This window comes from Grampus griseus (assembly GCF_964374135.1).
Source record: "Grampus griseus genome assembly, chromosome: 19".
NCBI lineage: Eukaryota > Metazoa > Chordata > Mammalia > Artiodactyla > Delphinidae > Grampus > Grampus griseus.
The window spans coordinates 5,459,715-5,478,991 of record NC_139013.1 but is presented as its reverse complement, the minus strand read 5'-3'; the positions used below and the strand labels follow the sequence as shown (position 1 = coordinate 5,478,991).

General features: G+C 42.1%; 1 protein-coding gene across 1 annotated transcript; it reads left to right on the top strand.

Annotated features, from left to right (window-relative positions):
* ZNF350 (zinc finger protein 350) lies at positions 1-18,660 on the top strand. The gene is made up of 5 exons (XM_082676109.1): positions 1-109; positions 8,102-8,290; positions 9,707-9,833; positions 11,645-11,737; positions 16,908-18,660. The coding sequence occupies exons 2-5, from the start codon at positions 8,276-8,278 to the stop codon at positions 18,266-18,268; spliced, it is 1,596 nt and encodes a 531-aa protein (XP_082532235.1). The 5' UTR covers positions 1-109; positions 8,102-8,275; the 3' UTR covers positions 18,269-18,660.
* The last annotated feature ends 617 nt before the right edge of the window (positions 18,661-19,277 follow it).

The window sequence follows — 19,277 nt, the reverse complement described above, 5'->3', positions numbered from 1 at the left end:
CGTCTTCGGCCGCCGTAGGCAGGCGAAAAATCTGGGCGACGGGTCCAGAAGTAGAAGCGGTTCGCGGAAGGTTACGTTTAGACTCTCCTTGTGGGCTGGGGAAAATCGGGTCAGTGTGTGCATTTGTCCCTTGAAGTTTTATGTGTGTGTGTGTGTGTGTGTGTGTGTGTGTGTTTTCTCATGAGAGGTGTGTCTATGACAGCGTGACGTGACTCCTACAGGGTGCAAATGGTGTAGTGTGGACTCACGGAATTATTGGAGGGTCTGGTGGGAAACGCCAAGGTGGAGGTATTTGGGAGGAACCAGCAGAGTCTGGCACGTCTATCTGTGGTTGGGGTACTTTGGTGGGGAGTCGTTAAAACGGTTAAGAATCTGTAGAGATCAGCGACCGTGTCCTGACTGGCAAGGTATGGGATCTTTGCGGATCATTCTGTAAAGGATGCAGGTGGTATTTACGATGGTAACAGCTTCAGGTTTGGGAATTAATATGGGACTCAGTGATTAGAGGCCAGGGTGGACGGGCATCATGTGGGGATGTCTGGTCCAGGTTTCGGATTAATTAAGAAGTGTGTAGTGTCTGTGGTACAAAGAGGCTGTGAGGGCTGAAGCTCTGGACGCCTGGCTGGTGGTTTCGTTGAGGTTCCAGCCTCCACCGCTGGGAAGGAAGGTGGTGCAGCCCAGGACAGGAGTTCGAAACCTTCTGCTTTTTAGGCTTTTATCCAGGGGGATGAGTAACTGCAGATCGAGGGACTAATCCAGCCACACCCGTCTGTTACGTATCGTCTATGGCTGCTTTCGCAATGAGAAGGCAGAATTGAAACGTTGTGACAGAGCTTAACCTTCAAAGTAGAAATGTATAGTATCTATCACTTTGTAGAAAATGTTTGCCAACGCCTGCACTCACCACTTAATATATAGCAGTGGACACTGTTGCTTTTTTGCCTGACAAACATTCCCTCCTTCTTTGCTAATAGAATCTCTGTTTTTAGTTATCCATCCTTCTGGTAGGGTGACCCATATGCCAGTACTGGTTGGTCTTAGTTAATCATGGTGGTTTCAGTTCCCGTTTCTAGTGATCAATTAGTATGAAATGAGCTTAGGTATATAGTGCAGTTCTGGCCAGCAGTATATGTGAAAATCTGCTTGGGATATATGGGGGGAACGTTTTGTCTTTTACATAAGTAATTCCTTGTGTCTCTTTTTCCACGTCGATGATGATCTTGTCTGAATATAACCTTAATTTTCTGTCCAGTTTCTAATGTTTATAATTCATTCTTATCTCAATGCATTGTCTCTACTCTCCAGTACAAAGGAGGAAAGTGAATGGGGTGGTAGTGGACGTCTGTGTCCTTCCTGTTCCCTGCCCTAAAATTCACCTGCTAGATGGTCTGGAGTTAAGATGTTTCCAGGATGGAAGGATCATAAAATTATGAGTTCATCCAGGATTTCAAATTTAATGAAATAAAAATATTCATTGTATTCTTTCAGGGCAAAAAAAAAATGTCTATTTTATCTCAGTTATGTCCCCTATTAATTCCTTATATTTTTTTATTTGCACCAGGTTTCTTTCTATCTCACTACAAATGGATATGTGTTGTTGGTCTTTTTAAAGAACAGGCTTTTTCAAAAAGTTTATTTTATTGAAGTATAATTGATTTACAATGTTGTGTTAATTTCTGCTGTACAGCAAAGTGATTCAGTGATACATATATATACATTCTTTTTCATATTCTTTTCCATTATGGTTTATCACAGGATATTGAATATAGTCCCCGGTGCTATACAGCAGCATCTTGTTGTTTATTCATTCTATGTATAATAGTTTGCATTTGCTAATTCCAAACTCCCAATCCATCCCTCTTCTAGTTCCCCTCTTCTAGGGCAACCACAAATCTGTTCTCTGTGTAAAGAACAGGCTTTTTCAACTCTTCCATTTATATATTTTTTAATACTTATTTATTTTGGTTGCACTGGGTCTTAGTTGCAGCAGGTGCGCTCGTTAGTTGTGGCTCACGGGCTCCTTAGTTGTGGCATGTGGGCTCCTTAGTTGCGGCTCACCAGCTCCTTAGTTGCAACTCGCTGGCTCCTTAGTTGTGGCATGCAAACTCTTAGTTGCAGCATCCGTGTAGGATCTAGTTCCCTGAACAGGGATGGAACCCAGGCCCCCTGCATTGGGAGCACAGAATCTTAACCACTGCACCACCAGGGAAGTCCTCACTTATTTGTTAATTTAAAAGATCTACAAGTTAATCAGTATAAAATTATTGCCCAGGGATTTCCCTGGTGGCACAGTGGATAAAACTGCGCTCCCAATGCAGGGGGTCCAGGTTCCATCCCTGGTCAGGGAACTAAATCCCACATGCATGCCACAACTAAGAGTTTCCATGCCACAACTAAGGAGCCCTGGAGCCATAACTTAAGGAGCCCTGGAGCTGCAACTAAGACCTGGCTCAACCAAATAAATTAAATAAATAAATAAATATTTAAATATTTAAAAAAATAATAATAAAATAAAATTATTGCCCAGCTTGAGAAACAGAACACTGCCAGCACCCCAGTGGTGTTCTGTGAGCCACTTCGCAATTATATTACAGCTTCATACTCAAAGGTAATTACCATCCGGTTCGAGATACCAAGCAGTTTAAGTCTTTTCTTTATAGTTGTATCATATAAAAAATTAATCATTCCTAATCATTATATTTTATTTAGTTGTGCCTATTTTTAACTACATGTCAGTGTTACTATACTGATTTTTTTAACTGTCAGTCTTCTTTTACTCAATATTTTAAAGAATTATTCATGCTTTTGCACAGAGGATTTTTTGTGGTTTTGTTCTGTTTTGTTTTTTGCTTTTGTTTGGGTTTTTTTTTCCCTCTGTAACAAGGGTCAGGCAAACATATTGTATGAATATCTATACAGTAAACATTTTAGGAGTTGCAGGACACAGAAGGTCTCTCACGTTGCTTTTTGGTTTTGTTTTACAGTTCTTTGAAAATGTAGAAAGTATTCTTAGCTTGCAAGCTAGGTAAAGGTTGTTTTTTAATAGCATTCCATAGTTTGAATATATGTCAGTTTTTTCTACTATTAATTAAACTTGTAATGCTTGCAGTTTGGGTTGTTATGAATAATGTTGCTGTGAAAATTCTTGTACATATCTTCTGGTTCAAATGTGTCCTTACTTTAGTGGGGGATAGATGTATAACTTAGATGTATACTCAGAGTGAGATTTCTGTGTCTTAGGATGTGTATAACTTCAGTCTAAATGGATGATGCCAAAATGTTTTCCAAAGTGACTATCCAGTTCCTCCAGCAGAAGGAATATATAATTTGCATTATGGTGTCCTTCATTTTTTTTTTTTTTTTTTTTTTTTTTTTTTTTTTTTGCGGTACGCGGACCTCTCACTGTTGTGGCCTCTCCCGTTGCGGAGCACAGGCTCCGGACGCGCAGGCTCATCGGCCATGGCTCACGGGCCCAGCCGCTCCGCGGCATGTGGGATCTTCCCGGACCGGGGCACGAACCCACGCCCCCTGCATCGGCAGGCGGACTCTCAACCACTGCGCCACCAGGGAAGCCCCCGAGAACTCTTTTTTTAAAAAAAAATTATTTACTTATTTAGCTGCTCCGGGTCTTAGTTGCGGCATGTAGGATCTAGTTCCCTGACCAGGGATCGAACCCGGGCCCCCTGCATTGGGAGTGCGGAGTCTTAGCCAGTGGACCACCAGGGAAGTCCCTATGGTGTGCTTCATATATAGCTTGTTTAAAATATCTTTCCATACCCTAATATCATTGAGAGATTCTCCTATATTATCCCCTAAAGTGTCTTTTTTTTTTTTCTTTTTAAACATCTTTATTGGAGTATAATTGCTTTACAATGGTATATTAGTTTCAGCTTCACAACAAAATGAATCAGTTATATATATACATATGTTCCCATATCTCTTCCCGCTTGCGTCTCCCTCCCTCCCACCCTCCCTATCCCACCCCTCCAGGCGGAAAGTTTCTTATTAATTTGCCTCTCCCACTGAAATTGACAGTTCTCCCCCCAAATGATTTTTGTGTATATTGTGAGATGGGGTTCACCATTGTTCTCTGAATCCCCCAACCCCCAGCATGAATATCTGATTGTCCCAGCACCTTTTTTTTTTTTTTTTTTTTTTTTTTTTTTTGGGTTTACGGGCCTCCCTCTGTTGTGGCCTCTCCCGTTGCGGAGCACAGGCTCCGGACACGCAGGCTCAGCAGCCATGGCTCACGGGCCCAGCCGCTCCGCGGCACGCGGGATCCTCCCGGACCAGGGCACGAATCCGCGTCCCCTGCATCGGCAGGCAGACTCCCAACCAATGCGCCACCAGGGAAGCCCCCCCAGCACCATTTTTAAAAAGAGACATCCTTATCCTCTTTTCTGTAATGCTACTTTTGTTATCTAGTCTCTATATATGCATCTCTGTTTATAAGCATTTGATTTTGTTCCATTTGTCTATCATTGTACTAATATTGTACTGTCATAACTAAAGTAATTTTAAGTCCTCATAATTGATAGATGGATATAGTTATCAGCTTAGGATTTTGATTGAGGTTTCATTGGATTTATATATATATATATGGGAAACATGACATCTTTATTTTTATTTTTTATTTTTTAAAAAGTTTTATTGGAGTACAGTTGATTTACAATGTTGTATTAGTTTCAGGGGTACAACAAAGTGATTCAGTTATACATATACATATATTCATCCTTTTTCAGATTCTTTTCCCATATAGATTATCACAGAATACTGAGTTGAGTTCCTTGTGCTATGCAGTAGGTCCTTGTTGGTTATCTATTTTATATATAGTAGTGTGTGTATGTTAATCCCAAGCTCCTAATTTATCCCTCCCCTCTACGTTTCTCCTTTGGTAACCATAAATTTGTTTTCAAAATCTGTGAGTGTGTTTCTGTTTTGTAAATAAGTTCATTTGTATCCTTTTTTAAAAATTAGATTCCACATGAGTGATATAATATCGTATTTGTCTTTCTCTGTCTGCCTTACTTCACTTAGTATGATAATCTCTAAGTCCATCCATGTCGCTGCAAATGGCATTATTTCCTTCTTTTTCATGGCTTAGTACTATTCCATTGTATCTATGTTCCACATCTTTATGTGTGCCACTGTCAATGGACATTTGGGTTGCTTCCATATCTTGGCTATTGTAAATAGTGCTGCAATGAACATTGGGGTGCATGTATCTTTTTGTATTATGGTTTTTTCTGGATATATGCCCAGGAGTGGGATTGCTGGGTCACATGGTTGTTCTCTTAAAAAAATCTAAAAAGAGAACATACTGTTGTTCTCCATAGTGGTTGTACCAATTTACATTACCACCAACAGTGTAGGAGGGTTCCCTTTTCACCACACCCTCTCCAACTTTTATTGTTTGTAGAATTTTTGATGATGGCCATTCTGACCAGTGTGAGGTGATACCTCATAGTAGTTTTGATTTGCATTTCTCTGATAACTAGTGATGTTGTGCATCTTTTCATGTGCTTTTTGGCCATCTGTATGTCTTCTTTGGAGAAATGTCTATTTAGATCTTCTGCTCATTTTTTAAAAATACATTGATTTTTTAAAAAACTAATTTATTTATTTATTTATTTTTGGTCGCGTTGGGTCTTCATTGCTGCGCATAGGCTTTCTCTGGTTGCAGTGAGCGGTGCAGTGAGCAGTGGCTACTCTTTGTTTTGGTGCACGGGCTTCTCATTGCGATGGCTTCTCTTCTTGTGGAGCACAGGTCTAGGTGCGTGGGCGTCAGTAGTTGTGGCACACAGACTCAGTAGTTGTGGCTCACGGGCTCTAGAGTGCAGGCTTAGTAGTTCTGGTGCACGGGCTTAGTTGCTCCGCAGCACGTGGGATCTTCCCAGACCAGGGATCAAACCTGTGTCCCCTAAACTGGCAGGTGGATTCTTAACCACTGCACCACCAGGGAAGTCCCATTCTGCCCTTTTTTTTTTTTTTTTTTTTTTGCGGTACGCGGGCCTCTCACTGTTGTGGCCTCTCCCGTTGTGGAGCACAGGCTCCGGACGCGCAGGGTCAGCGGCCATGGCTCACGGGCCTAGCCGCTCTGTGGCATGTGAGATCTTCCTGGACCAGGGCACGAACCCGTGTCCCCTGCATCGGCAGGCGGACTCTCAACCACTGTGCCACCAGGGAAGCCCCTGCCCATTTTTTGATTATGTTGTTTGGGGTTTTTTTTTTTTTTTTGACATAGAGCTGCATGAGCTGTTTGTATATTTTGGAGATTAATCCCTTGTTGGTCACTTGGTTTGCAAATATTTTCTCCCATTCTGTGGATTGTCTTTTCTTTTTGATTATGGCTTCCTTTGCTGTGCAGACACTTTTAAGTCTTACTAGGTCCCATTTGTTTACTTTTGTTTTTATTTTCATTACTCTAGGAGGTGGATCAAAAAATATATTGCTGCAATTTATGACAGAGTGTGCTGCCTGTATTTTCCTCTAAGAGTTTTATAGTGTCCGGCCTTACATTTAGGTCTTTGATCCGTTTTGAGTTCATTTTTGTGTATGGTGTTAGAGAGTGTTCTAATTTCATTCTTTTACATGTAGCTGTCCAGTTTTCCCAGCACCACTTATTGGAAGACTGTCTTTTTTCCATTATATATTCTTGCCTCCTTTGTCATAGATTAATTGACCATAGGTGTGTGGGTTGACATGACGTCTTTAAAATGCTTGGTTTTCTGAATCGTATTCATAGTTCATCATTCCATTTATTTAAATCTGTTAAAATTTCTGTCAGTATTCCTACTTATATATTTTTTATATTCTTCAAAATGATTTTGTTTATAAATTTTGTTTGTTGGTGACCTATTTGTTCTGTCAGTTAATGGGATAAGCGTGTTAAGTCTTCAACCGTTAGTCTGGATTTATTTCTTCTTGGCTTTTTGGATCCAGTCTGGATTTATTTCTTCTTGGTTTTTTGGGTCCATTTTTGCTGTATATATTTCAAAGCAATATTATTAGGTGCATAGAAATTGCAAATTTCTATAATGTGCTGAATTGAACCTCTTACTAGTAAGCATTTTTCTTTCTCTGTAGTAATTTTTGGGCTTTCTGGTCCATTTTGTCTGAGAATACACCAGAGTGTCTGTGGTTACTCTTTCCATGGTTTATCTTTTTCTAACCTTTTATTCTCTAGCTTTCCATATCATTATGTTTCATACATGTCACCTAGAGTAGCATGTTTTTGGGTTTTGCGTAATTAACTAAATTCCTTGTTCTATTTATACTGAATATAATTCTTAGTATGTTTTGTTTTAAAATAGTCATCTAAGTGTACTGTATTTGCCCCACTAGTTCTCTATTCCTTCTTCTCTTTTTTTGCCTTGTTTTGAATGAATTTCTTCTCATTCTGTTTCCCCCTTCCATTAGGTTGGAAATTATGTACTTTGAGACAATTGTCAGTTTTCACCATGACACTAGAAATTACATACAGCATGGAAGCTTTCTTTGTCAAATGTTTACGTTGATTAGCACTTTTACACTCTTCTCTGACAGGGGTCTTAAGCATCTCAACTTTATTTACCAGTTTCCAATTTATTTACAATATTGTGTACTTTTAAAAAATGTATCTTAAACCGCCTAAGGTGTTATCATCATTGCTTAATAAGAGAATGCTTTTGGTTTGCCCAGTACATTGGTTTTCAAACTGAAGTGTGTGTACTCACAGGGTGTATAAAAACGCTTGAGGAGGTTCCTGAGCGCACACGGTTTAAAGGAAAGCAGTGCCCAGCGCCTCTCCTCCCATACGCTCCCTTTTGTATAATTGAGCTGCCTGAGAGTCTCCTGCTCCTGAGGGCTGCTGCGGGGATGGATCTCGTTTCCCTCATTCCCTCTGACAGTCACCCCACTTCAACTTCACGGAATAAAGGAATACCCCCACCACAGTCAGAATCTTAGCCTTTTTGGCCAGAGGAATAAAGTCGTCTGGGGTAAAAATGGGACACTCGGCCGTGCTGTGGGCATTGGGCTAAGGTGAGCGCCCAGGAGCAGCGTTAGCATCTGGGCCCAGAGGAAATGTACCCTCAGCTTGAATTTTCTCCTCAACCCACAGGTCCTGACTCCCCAGGAGCAAAAGAATCAGTAGAAGGAGGAAGAAGTTACAGGATTTGGTATCAGCATTACTGGGGACATGCTTGATTGAAGACAGGACAGAATTTAGAGCAGATCCAGAAGACACAGCGACAGAGCCTCCTTACTGCCAGCTGTTTTCAGAAAACAGAAGAAAATGATCCAGGCCCAGGTGACTTTTGGTTTGTTTTATTCTTTCCTTTGTTCCCGAATGGGTTTGTTAGTTGTCTGAGTCATTCTAGGTAATTATTGCATGTAAGGGTGTCTTGGGGACCCTGGGTGTCTTTGTAGCCTGCTTCTGAAGTGAGGGTGATCCAGGGGACCCCAGAAATTGCAGCCGGTGTCTGAAGGGAGAGCAGTTCTATGGGGACTGTTTTCTCAGGCTTTGCAGTATGTCTGACTCTTGATTTCCATGTTCGAATCCGAATTCTTTCTTTTTAATTAATTGATTTATTTATTTATGTATTTATTTTTGGCTGCGTTGGGTCTTCGTTGCTGCACGCGGGCTTCTCATTGCGGTGGCTTCTCTGTTGCGGAGCACGGGCTCTAGGTGCACGGGCTGCAGTAGTTGTGGCACGCGGGCTCAGTAGTTGTGGCTAGCGGGCTCTAGAGTGCAGGCTCAGTAGTTGTGGCACACAGGCTTAGCTGCTCCGCAGCATGTGGGATCTTCCCGGACCAGGGCTCGAACCTGTGTTCCCTGCATTGACAGGCAGATTCTTAACCACTGTGCCACCAGGGAAGTCCCCAAATCTGAATTCTTAATCTACAGTTTTCTTTTCTTTTGTTTCTTTTTTTTCCCCACACCACATGGCTTGCAGATCTTAGTTCCCTGACCAGGGTTGGAACTGGTACCTGCTGCAGTGGAAGTGTGGAGTCCTAACTACTGGACTGCCAGGGAATTCCTGGCAATTTATTTCCTGGCAAAATCAATATATTGCATTTATTTTTGTTCATTACACAACTGACTTAATATATTTAAAGGCTGAAATCATAACAAAGTACACATATCAAAAAATAAGTTTCTTCTTCATACACTTTAAACATGCTTATTAAACATTTAGTTTCTCATAATTCTGGCTTCTTGAGTCGCTTCCCAGAAGATTCTGATTGACTGGCTCTAAAGACACAGTCATCCCGATTCCACTGGCATATATGTTTGTCCCATACATATATATACATACATATATATGTATGAATGTGGTGTTTTCTAGGTTAACAAGATGATTTAACTTCTACATATTATAGAAACGTCTATGAGAGACTTCACTGGTGGTCCAGTGGTTAAGACTCTGTGCTTCTACTGTAGGGAGCACAGGTTCAATCCCTGGTTGGGGAAATGAGATCCCGCAAGCCACGCGACGCGGCCAAAAAAAAAAAAAAAAAAAAGAAATGGCTAATGATAAATGGATGGATGACTGACTACACAATTACAGTTAATTGAATCCTAGTATTTTATTAGGCTTTTGCTTCTTCCATGTGTCTAGATATACAGATCTAGCCTATAAAGTGGAAATGAGAAGACAAACTTTAACATTTCTTCCATATCATCAAAAAGAGATCAGTTCATTAAACACCACTGTTATTACAGGAAACCCTGACATTTGAGGATGTGGCAGTGGACTTCACATGGGAGGAGTGGCAGCTCCTGGCCCCTCCTCAGAAGGACCTGTATCGGGATGTGATGCTGGAGAACTATAGCAACCTGCTCTCCGTGGGTGAGGACGGCTCCCCTGGGTCCCTGAGAGGGTCCCCAGTCAGTGGGGTTTCCTTTCTCAGCTTCTGAAAGCTTTGGATTGTCTGTGATTCTCTGAAGCAGTAGATTCTCGGTCCTGTCTCTGGCCCAAGAGAAGTGGGTATATTCTCCTTTCTCTTGAGAGAAACGCCTCTATTTTGTAGCTGTGTATAATGCTGTGATTTATATTAAGAAATATATATATTTGGTCTTCATCCCCAATTCTGGCACAGAGCTCCTAAAATCCATGGAATTTCCTAAGTTATAAGAGGGTAAAGGAGAAATGGGTGTCTTTTGTTATTAGTATAAGGGACCCTTACCACGGCATGTGAGTTTATGTTAATGAGGTGATTTTGGGAAGGCCACTCGATAACCTAAGATTGCGGGCTGGTCGCTGAGCTCACCACCCATGATTTAGAGGGTTGCAAATTTCAGTCCCGCCTCCACCCCACCTCTGGGGAGAACAAATGGCTGGAGATTAAATCATAATCACCAAAGCCCGATGTTTTTCTGTTTTTTTGACAATTAGAACATAGTTTAATAAGTCCTTGGTCAGAGGAGTTTGATTCTTCTCTGCATACCTGTATATGCATACTGCAAACAGCAATGCTTTAAAAATGATCAACACAATGACCACAGCTTGTACCATTTTAACTACAATAATGAATAATTTCCATATCTGCTGCAACATATAGAGTTTCTACTAAACAATCAGTCATTTATAATTAAAAATTCAGCAGCAGCTGTGAGGGTCTCTTGTCACACCCATCTTCTCTGTGCATTTACCATTTTCCAGCTCTCTCCCCCGTTAAGTCAGTGGTTCTCAACTGGGGCCAATTTGGTTCCCAGGGGACATTTGACAATGTCTGGAAATATTTCAAAGCCTCATGATTTAATCCGTCATGGCTATATAGTGAAGCCTCCATGAAACCCCACAGGGGCAGGCTCGGAGAGCTTTCAGATTGGTGGCCACTTGGCGGTGCCAGGGGAGGGGTGCCCCCAGAGAGAGCATGGAAGCTCTGTGGCCTTTCCCACATGCCTTGTACTGTATTCTCTTCCATCTGGCTGTTCCTGAGTTGTATCCTTTTATTTTTTTATTGATTTATTTTTAAGTTTTTAATTTTTATTTATTTTTTTATTGTAGTAGAATTGCTTTACAATGTTGTGTTAGTTTCTGCTGTACAATGAAGTGAATCAGCACTGTGTATACCTATATCCCCTCCCTCTTGGACCTCCCCCCCTTCCCCACCACATATAGGTCATCACAGAGCACTGAGCTGAGCTCCCTGTGTATCCTTTTATAATAAACTGGTGACCTAGTAAGTAAGCTGTCTTCTTGATTTCTGTCTGCTGCTCTAGTGAATTAATCGAACCTGAGAAAGGGAGTCATGGGAACTTCTGATCTATTCATGGTTGATCAGAAGCCCAGGAAACAGCCTGAATTTACAGTTGGTGCCAGAAATGCAGGAGCGGAGCCGAAGTCTTATGGGAGTGTACCCCTAACCTGTATTATCTGACCCTATCACCAGGTAGATCGTGTCAGAATTGAATTAAATCGGAGGACACCCCGTCAGTGTCAGTTGGTGTTGCAGAATTCCTTGATGTGTGGAAAACCCACATATCTGGTGTCAGAAGTGAAGTAGAAGGATTGACAGGAGAGGAGACTCACAGAGGGGTGTGTTTTTCCTTCAAAATGTGAAAACCGTATTGTCCTCAGAGGTAGGATTCTGTGGTTTTCATCGACCCCATGCGCCATTCACTGCGTCTAAATCTTGTATCATTTTCCATGAATAGGTTTTCAAGCCAGCAAACCAAATGTACTGTCCAAGTTGGGTCAAGGAGAACCATGGACGATGGAAGATGAAATCCACTGTCAAACCCGTTCAGGTGAGTGAGAGACCAGCAAGGTGACAGGCCGTGGAAATCCCGGTGCCAGACCTCTTTTTCTTTGTAGGAGTTTAGAGAAAAATGTATCCCATCTTAGGGAAGATTCTATCTTTTCTGGGATTTGTTTCTTCTTTATTTTACCCCCATCTTGTTTTTTGTTTGCATAGTTTTCTTTTTCCTAGGGTTCTCATATCTTTTTTTTTTAAATAAACTTATTTATTTTTTGGCTGCACTGGATCTTCGTTGCTGCATGCAGGGTTTCTCTAGTTGCGGCAAGTGGGAGCTATGCTTCGTTGCTTCATGCAGGGTTTCTCTAGTTGCGGCGAGTGGGGGTTACTCTTCGTTGCAGTGCATGTGCTTCTCATTCAGCTTCTCTTGTTGCGGAGCACGGGCTCTAGGCACGTGGGCTTCAGTAGTTATGGCACACAGACTCAGTAGTTGTGGTTCGCGGGCTCTAGAGCACAGGCTCAGTAGTTGTGGCGCACGGTCTTAGTTGCTCTGTGGCATGTGGGATCTTCTCGGACTGGGGCTCGAACCCGTGTTCCCTGCATTGGCAGGCAGATCCTTAACCAATGCACCACCAAGGAAGTCCCCGGATTCTCATATCTTTTCCTTCTTCTTCATACACTTCCACCTCCTTTTCTATGAAACTCCACCTTCCAAGGCCTCTCTCCAAAGAGAAAACTTTTGAATTCCTCAATGTCTTCTGGTTACTGCACCTTTCTGCCCCACTGGTAATGTTGATTTCCTTCCTCACATCCACCCCATCTTGGATGCCGAGCCCCAAAGTAAACTGGTCTTCACTGTGCCTTGTCCCCGCTCTGAGATTTTCCAAAGGTTTTGTTTTCCATTTTACTCAATGATCTCCTAACCTTCCAAGTTTTCTTCATTCTAACAAGCTAATAAACTCCTTCGGTTCCCTGGAGAAGACTCCCAAATTGATCTCTCCCCCATGTTCTCCACCACAGACTTGGCTTCTATATAATTTACTCATCTCAATGGCAGCTCTCCTGAGTTTCCAGTAGCTGCAAGGACCTAAGATAATCTTCCCTCCCAGGAAACCCTAGAGGTTTAGGTTCTCCCTTATTCCTGTGCATCCTCCATCCTGGCCATTCAGGCATTACCTCACATGTTCCCCACCAGCAGAGCTCTCTTCTGTTAAGGGATCTGCTGCTCATGATGAATTTTTTTTTTTTTTTTTTTTGTGGTACGCGGGCCTCTCACTGTTGTGGCCTCTCCCGTTGCGGAGCACAGGCTCCGGACGCGCAGGCTCAGCGGCCCAGCCGCTCCACGGCATGTGGGATCCTCCCGGACCGGGGCACGAACCCGCGTCCCCTGCATCGGCAGGCGGACTCTCAACCACTGCGCCACCAGGGAAGCCCCATGATGAATTTTTAACTAGAAATGTTATTTTAACATCCTGTGTTCTCAGTTCCAACCTCAACACAATCATAACTCTTGCCTACTTTGAATTATTAATTCCTTTGTGTATTTACTGATTTTGAACTTTCTTCTCGTTGATTGTTGACATTACTATTGTCTTCATTTCCCTAAAATTTTCATTTTTCTTCCCACTGGATCCTGATGACATTTAGTCTCCACTAACCACATTTTCTGGCAGTTAAAATTCTTCTTTCCATGATCTCCATGATATGATATCATCTTGCTCAGAAAGAGATAGATTTCTATCTTCTTTCCTAAATTCTCCCCAATGTGTTCCATACATGTAATTGCTTCTTTGATTCATTCCTCTATTTTTCAAAATCTTTTTGCTTTTCTTTTTTTCATTCCTCTGTATTTTCTGATTGCCTAGTGCATGCTGGAAGGTAAGAACAGTGGAAAAAAGTATACAAATGATCACGAGTTTTTAGTCTATGAGAAAGGAGGTAAGGAATTGATAACAATAAACAAATAATATACCTAGGGAGTGAAAAGTGCTGTGATAAAACTTTAGTCAGCATTATGGAAGAGTAGATGCTGGGGCTCCTCTTTTAGGCAGGGAACACCTCTCAGGTAAGGTGCCTCTGAGCCAAGAAATGCGGGAAGTTAGTAGGCTGCCGGGTTAGGAGTTTTCCAAGTACAGCGGCTAGCAAACTTAAAAGGCCACGCCACGAATGAGTTTAAGAGACATTAAGGAGCCCATGTGGACAGAGCAGAGTGTGCTTTCAGGAACGTGATGGGAATAAGCCGAAGAGGCAGTAGCAGTGGGGACAGGCAGGAGCGGGGGGTGGTGGATAAGGTTGGTCATGTACTCAATTTCAAGAAATCGAGATTTTATTCCTAATAAGATGAGAAAACACGAGGAGTTCTTGAGTACTGGAATGACATGAAATAATTTACATTTTTCAAGAAATCCCTTTGGCTTCTGTGTAGAAAGCAGACCATAGTGGGCAGGGGGCAAGCAGGAAAGCCTTGTAGCAGGCTATTGCAAAAAACATGGTGACAGGGAGAATGGTTGACTGCAGCATGGGTGGAGGGGTGAGTGTTGGTTGGATTCTGGATATGCTGCTTATAGAGGGCAAATGAGAGTTGACATTTAAATAAATATGGGCTGAGCGGAAAAAACAGATGAAGGTTGATGTTAAGGTTTTGGGGTCAAAATTACTTTCAGGGATGTAAAGCAGCATGACTACATCATGAGTGCTTGGACTTGGCCCTGTGCTTTAGGAATAAGAAGTCTTGATTTTTTTTTTAAATTGAAGTATGGTTGATTTGTATTAATTTCTTTTTTTAATAATTTATTTAATTTTTTAATTTTAATTTTATTTTTGGCTGTGTTGGGTTTTGGTTGCTGTACGCGGGCTTTCTCTATTGCAGCGAGCAGGGGCTACTCTTCATTGCAGTGCACAGGCTTCTCATTGCAGTGGCTTCTCTTGTTGAGGAGCTCGGGCTCTAGGCACGCAGGCTTCAGTAGTTGTGTCTCGCAGGCTCTAGAGCGCAGGCTCAGTAGTTGTGGCTTACAGGCTTAGTTGGTCCGTGGCATGTGGGGGTCTTCCCGGACCAGGGCTCGAACCCGTGTCCCCTGCATTGGCAGGCGGATTCTTAACCACTGCGCCATCAGGGAAGTCCCTATCACAGGATATTGAATATAGTTCCCCGTGCTATACGGTAGGACCTTGTGGTTTATCCATTCTATATGTAATAGTTTGCATTTGCTAATCCCAGACTCCCAATCCATCCCTCCCTAAAATCTTGTTTGTTAAGGTGAGTTGAGCAGGTCGATGAGGGATGCAAGCAGTAGTTTCCCTGGGTGAGGAGTGTTCCAAAATAAACCTGGAAATTTCAAAGGCTTGAAGCAAGAGCATGTCTGAAGAACTTTCGGAAGCCTGTTTGGATGGAATATAGAGAGCATGACTGGAGACATAGGGTCAGTGGGGTAGAGGCTGGGGGCTGGGGAGCAGGTCACGTAAGGGCCTTTCAAGGATACATCAAGACCTTGATTTTTTAACAAATTAATTTATTTTTTATTGGAGTATAGTTGATTTACAATGTTATGTTTGTTTCAGGTGTACAGCAAAGCAATTCAGCTATCTGTCGATCTATCTATATTCTTTTTCAGATTCTTTTCCTTTATAGGTTATTACAAAATATTGACTATCGTTCCCTGTGCTGTACAGTAGGTCCTTGTTGTTTATCTATTTTATATGTCGTAGTGTGTATATGTTACTCCCAAATTCCTAGTTTATCCCTTCCCCCCACCTTTCCCCTTTGGTAACCATAGTTTGTTGTCTATGTCAAGACCTTGATTTTATTCATAATGAGATGAGAAAAGATTAGGGAGTTTTGAGTAGAGGAGGCTTGATGTGATATAATTGGTGCTAAAAGGTTCCGTTTGGCTAATGTGTAGAAAATAGACAGGCACTGGCAGGGGAGGGACAAGAAAGCCAGGGAGGAGGCTACAGCTGTGGTGTGAGAGAGAGTGATTGGCTTCGTGAGGGTGGAAGGAGTGGGTGCCTGTCCCTTTCTGGGTGTATCTTAAAGGAGGCCAGGCAGGATTGATCATTGTGCTGGATATTGTGTGTGAGCGAGAGAAACAAATGCTGAGGAGTTTTGTCATGGTGAAGGAGAAGAGTGGAGTTGGCAGTGACTGTGCCGGAGGTGGAGGAGACCTAGCCTGGGAAACCAGTTCTGTTTTGGAGATTGTAAGTTAGATGTGCTTGGAGTTCTGTGCTGTGTCATTTTCTTCATTCCCCTCATGGAGACCACAACAATGGATCCATGGGGAGGCCTGTCTCCCTCCAAAATGAGCCCTGGTTTCCTCCACCTCTCTCCCTCTCCATTGCTCCTTCCCACCAGGTTTTCCAACCTGCAGCTGTTTTCCTTGTGTCTATCTCTGCCCTGTAAAGTGGTTTTACCCACCTATAGTATGGGCTCCGTGAACACGAGGAGTACGTTTGCGAATCCCCAACACTAGCACCGTTCCTGGTACACAGAGGTGATCAGTAAGGATCTGTGGAATGAATGAGTCCATCCCTCCCCAGTTTGGATGAGGTGGCCCTGCAACCTGTGGTCTCCTGCTCACAGGAAATTGCTTGTATTTTACAGTCTCTCCATGTTTTGCAAGGTTAGTATTTAGAAAGTATTCAAATCTATATTTATTCATTTTGAATTGTCCAACCCTGTGTTTTACACAAACTACGTTTACCTTTTGGTTGGTTTGTATTGTTTGTTCCAATGTGCAGGGAACATTAAACATGGAATTTTATTTACACTTATATAATAGGAACATCACTAAAACGACTCCTCACATCAAGGTTTTTTTTTTAAATTAATTAATTAATTTTTGGCTGTGTTGGGTCTTTGTTGCTGTGTGTGGGCTTTCTCTAGTTGCGGCTAGCGGGGGCTACTCTTCATTGCAGTGTGAGGGCTTCTTATATGTGGTTTTTGTTCATTTACAGTGTCTTCTCTTGCTGCAGAGCATGGGTTATAGGTGCACAGCCTTCAGCAGTTGTGGCCCATGGGCTCAGTAGTTGTGGCTCGCAGGTTCCAGAGCGCAGGCTTGGTAGTTGTGGCGCATGGGCTTAGCTGCTCCGCGGCATATGGGATCTTCCCGGACCAGGAATTGAACCTGTGTCCCCTGCGTTGGCAGGAGGATTCTTAACCACTGCACCACCAGGGAAGCCCTGCATCAAGGTATTTTTAAGAAATTCATTGTTCTTCTCTTTCCTAGAAATCTGGAAAGTTGATGATCACCTACTGGAGCACTTACAAAATGAGAGCATGGAGAAGAGACTAGAACAATGGCATGAACAGAACCCACTGGAATATTTTGTTCATCAGAGCAGAACTCATTTTCTGTTCAGGCAAAATCATGATGTGTTTGACTTACATGGAAAAAGTATGAAATCAGATTTAACTTTACTTCCCCAGAGCAGGAGCTATGAAATAAAGATCCCTGCTGAGTTTACTGGCGATGGGAAATCCTATCTCCATGCTGACAATGAACAATTTCATACTGAAATTAAATCTTCCGAAAGCCAAAAACCCATCAGCTCTAAGACCCAATTCAGCAAGCATCAGAAAACCCAAAAAATAGAGAAGCCTCATGTATGTGGTGAATGTGGGAAAGCTTTCATCAAAAAGTCTTGGCTCACTGATCACCAGATAATTCATACAGGAGAGAAGCCCCATCGATGTAACATGTGTGGGAAAGCATTCTCTAGAAAGTTCATGCTCACTGAACATCAGAGAACACATACAGGAGAGAAACCTTATGAATGCACTGAATGTGGCAAAGCCTTCCTCAAGAAATCACGGCTCAATATACATCAGAAAACCCATACCGGAGAGAAACCGTATATATGCAGTGACTGTGGGAAAGGCTTCATCCAGAAGGGAAATCTCATTGTACATCAGCGAATTCACACAGGCGAGAAACCTTACATATGCAATGAATGTGGAAAAGGCTTCATCCAGAAGACTTGCCTCATTGCACATCAGAGATTTCACACAGGAAAGACTCCTTTTGTGTGCAATGAATGTGGAAAATCCTGTTCCCAGAAGTCGGGTCTCATTAAACATCAAAGAATTCACACAGGAGAGAAACCCTTTGAATGCAGTGAATGTGGGAAAGCCTTCACTACAAAGCAAAAGCTCATTGTTCATCAAAGAACTCATACAGGAGAGAGACCCTATATCTGCAATGAGTGTGGGAAAGCTTTTGCCTACATGTCTTGCCTTGTTAAACATAAGATAATACACACAAGAGAGAAACGTGGAGATTCAGCCAAGGTGGAAAATCATCCCTCAGAGAGTCACAGCTCCTCACAGACTAGTGATGTTATGCAGGAGAAAACCCCTGTAAATTCAGTGACTATGCAGGTGCCTTCAGTGGCCCCTCAGACATCAGTAAACATAAGTGAACTCCTAGCAAATAGGAATGTAGTCATAGTGGGACAACCTGTGGCCAGATGTGCACCCACAGGAGATAACAGAGGTTTTGCACAGGAGAGAACCCTTATGAATGCATTGAATGTAGTCGTGCCTTCAGTGGTCAATTACATCTTATTTTATGTCACAGAAAACCAGTAGAAAAAAAACTCAGAGACATACTATGTGAAAAAGATATAAATTATTGAGCAAAAAACTTTAGCTTATATGGTGGCTGAAAAAGTATATACTGAGAGAAATTGTATAAATGCTGAGACTGGGAACTCATGATGTACCCATCCAATTAGATACATGCATTGATACAGAGACATAATCTGATGTTAACCCAAATACATACACATCAATTGCTCTGTTGTGTCAGTCGAATGATGAAAGAAGGCTGAGTTCAACTAAGTGGAGAAAATAGTTGAAGTTTTTAAACATATAATTTGTATGTGGAAGGTTGCTATGAAAAAAAAAACACAACAGGGCTAATATTGGATTGGTGGGATACTGGGCGTGTATATATCAATTCAGTTTCTGGAAGGCCAAGGTGAAGCATTAATTGAAAACTGGGATGTCTATCTTAAACTCTGAGAAATTTACATTGTGCAAATAGATTGAGCCAGTTTGATTGAGTCTCAGATTGAGTCATTTTGTTCATTTACTGAGTATTTTTCGAATACTTCCTTTTTACTGGGTCCTGTTCTAGGAGCTGAGGATACAGTGGTGACCAAACCCGAAAAAGCCCATGGTCTCCTGGAGAGAGCTTTGAGGTAACTGGATTATCTTTAAGTGGTACCTTTACACACCAGGTAATCTAATAAGAGGATGTAAATAGGTACACAAGGTGAAATAGACATTTTCTTAGTCCCTTCTGGTTACTATAAGAGAATACCATAGCCTGGGTAGCTTATAAAAACAGAAATTTATTTCTCACAGTTCTGGAAGCTACAAAGTCCCAGATTAAGGTGCCAGCAGATTCGGTATCTAATGAGGGTTCCTGGTTCATAGAAGACAGTCATCCCACTGTATCCTCACATAGGGGAAAGGGCAAAGGAGCTGTCTGGGATGTCTTTTATAAAGGCACTAATCCAGTCATGAGGGCTCCACCCTCTTGAACCAGTCACCTCTCAAAGGCCCCACTTCTTAATACCATCATATTTTGGGT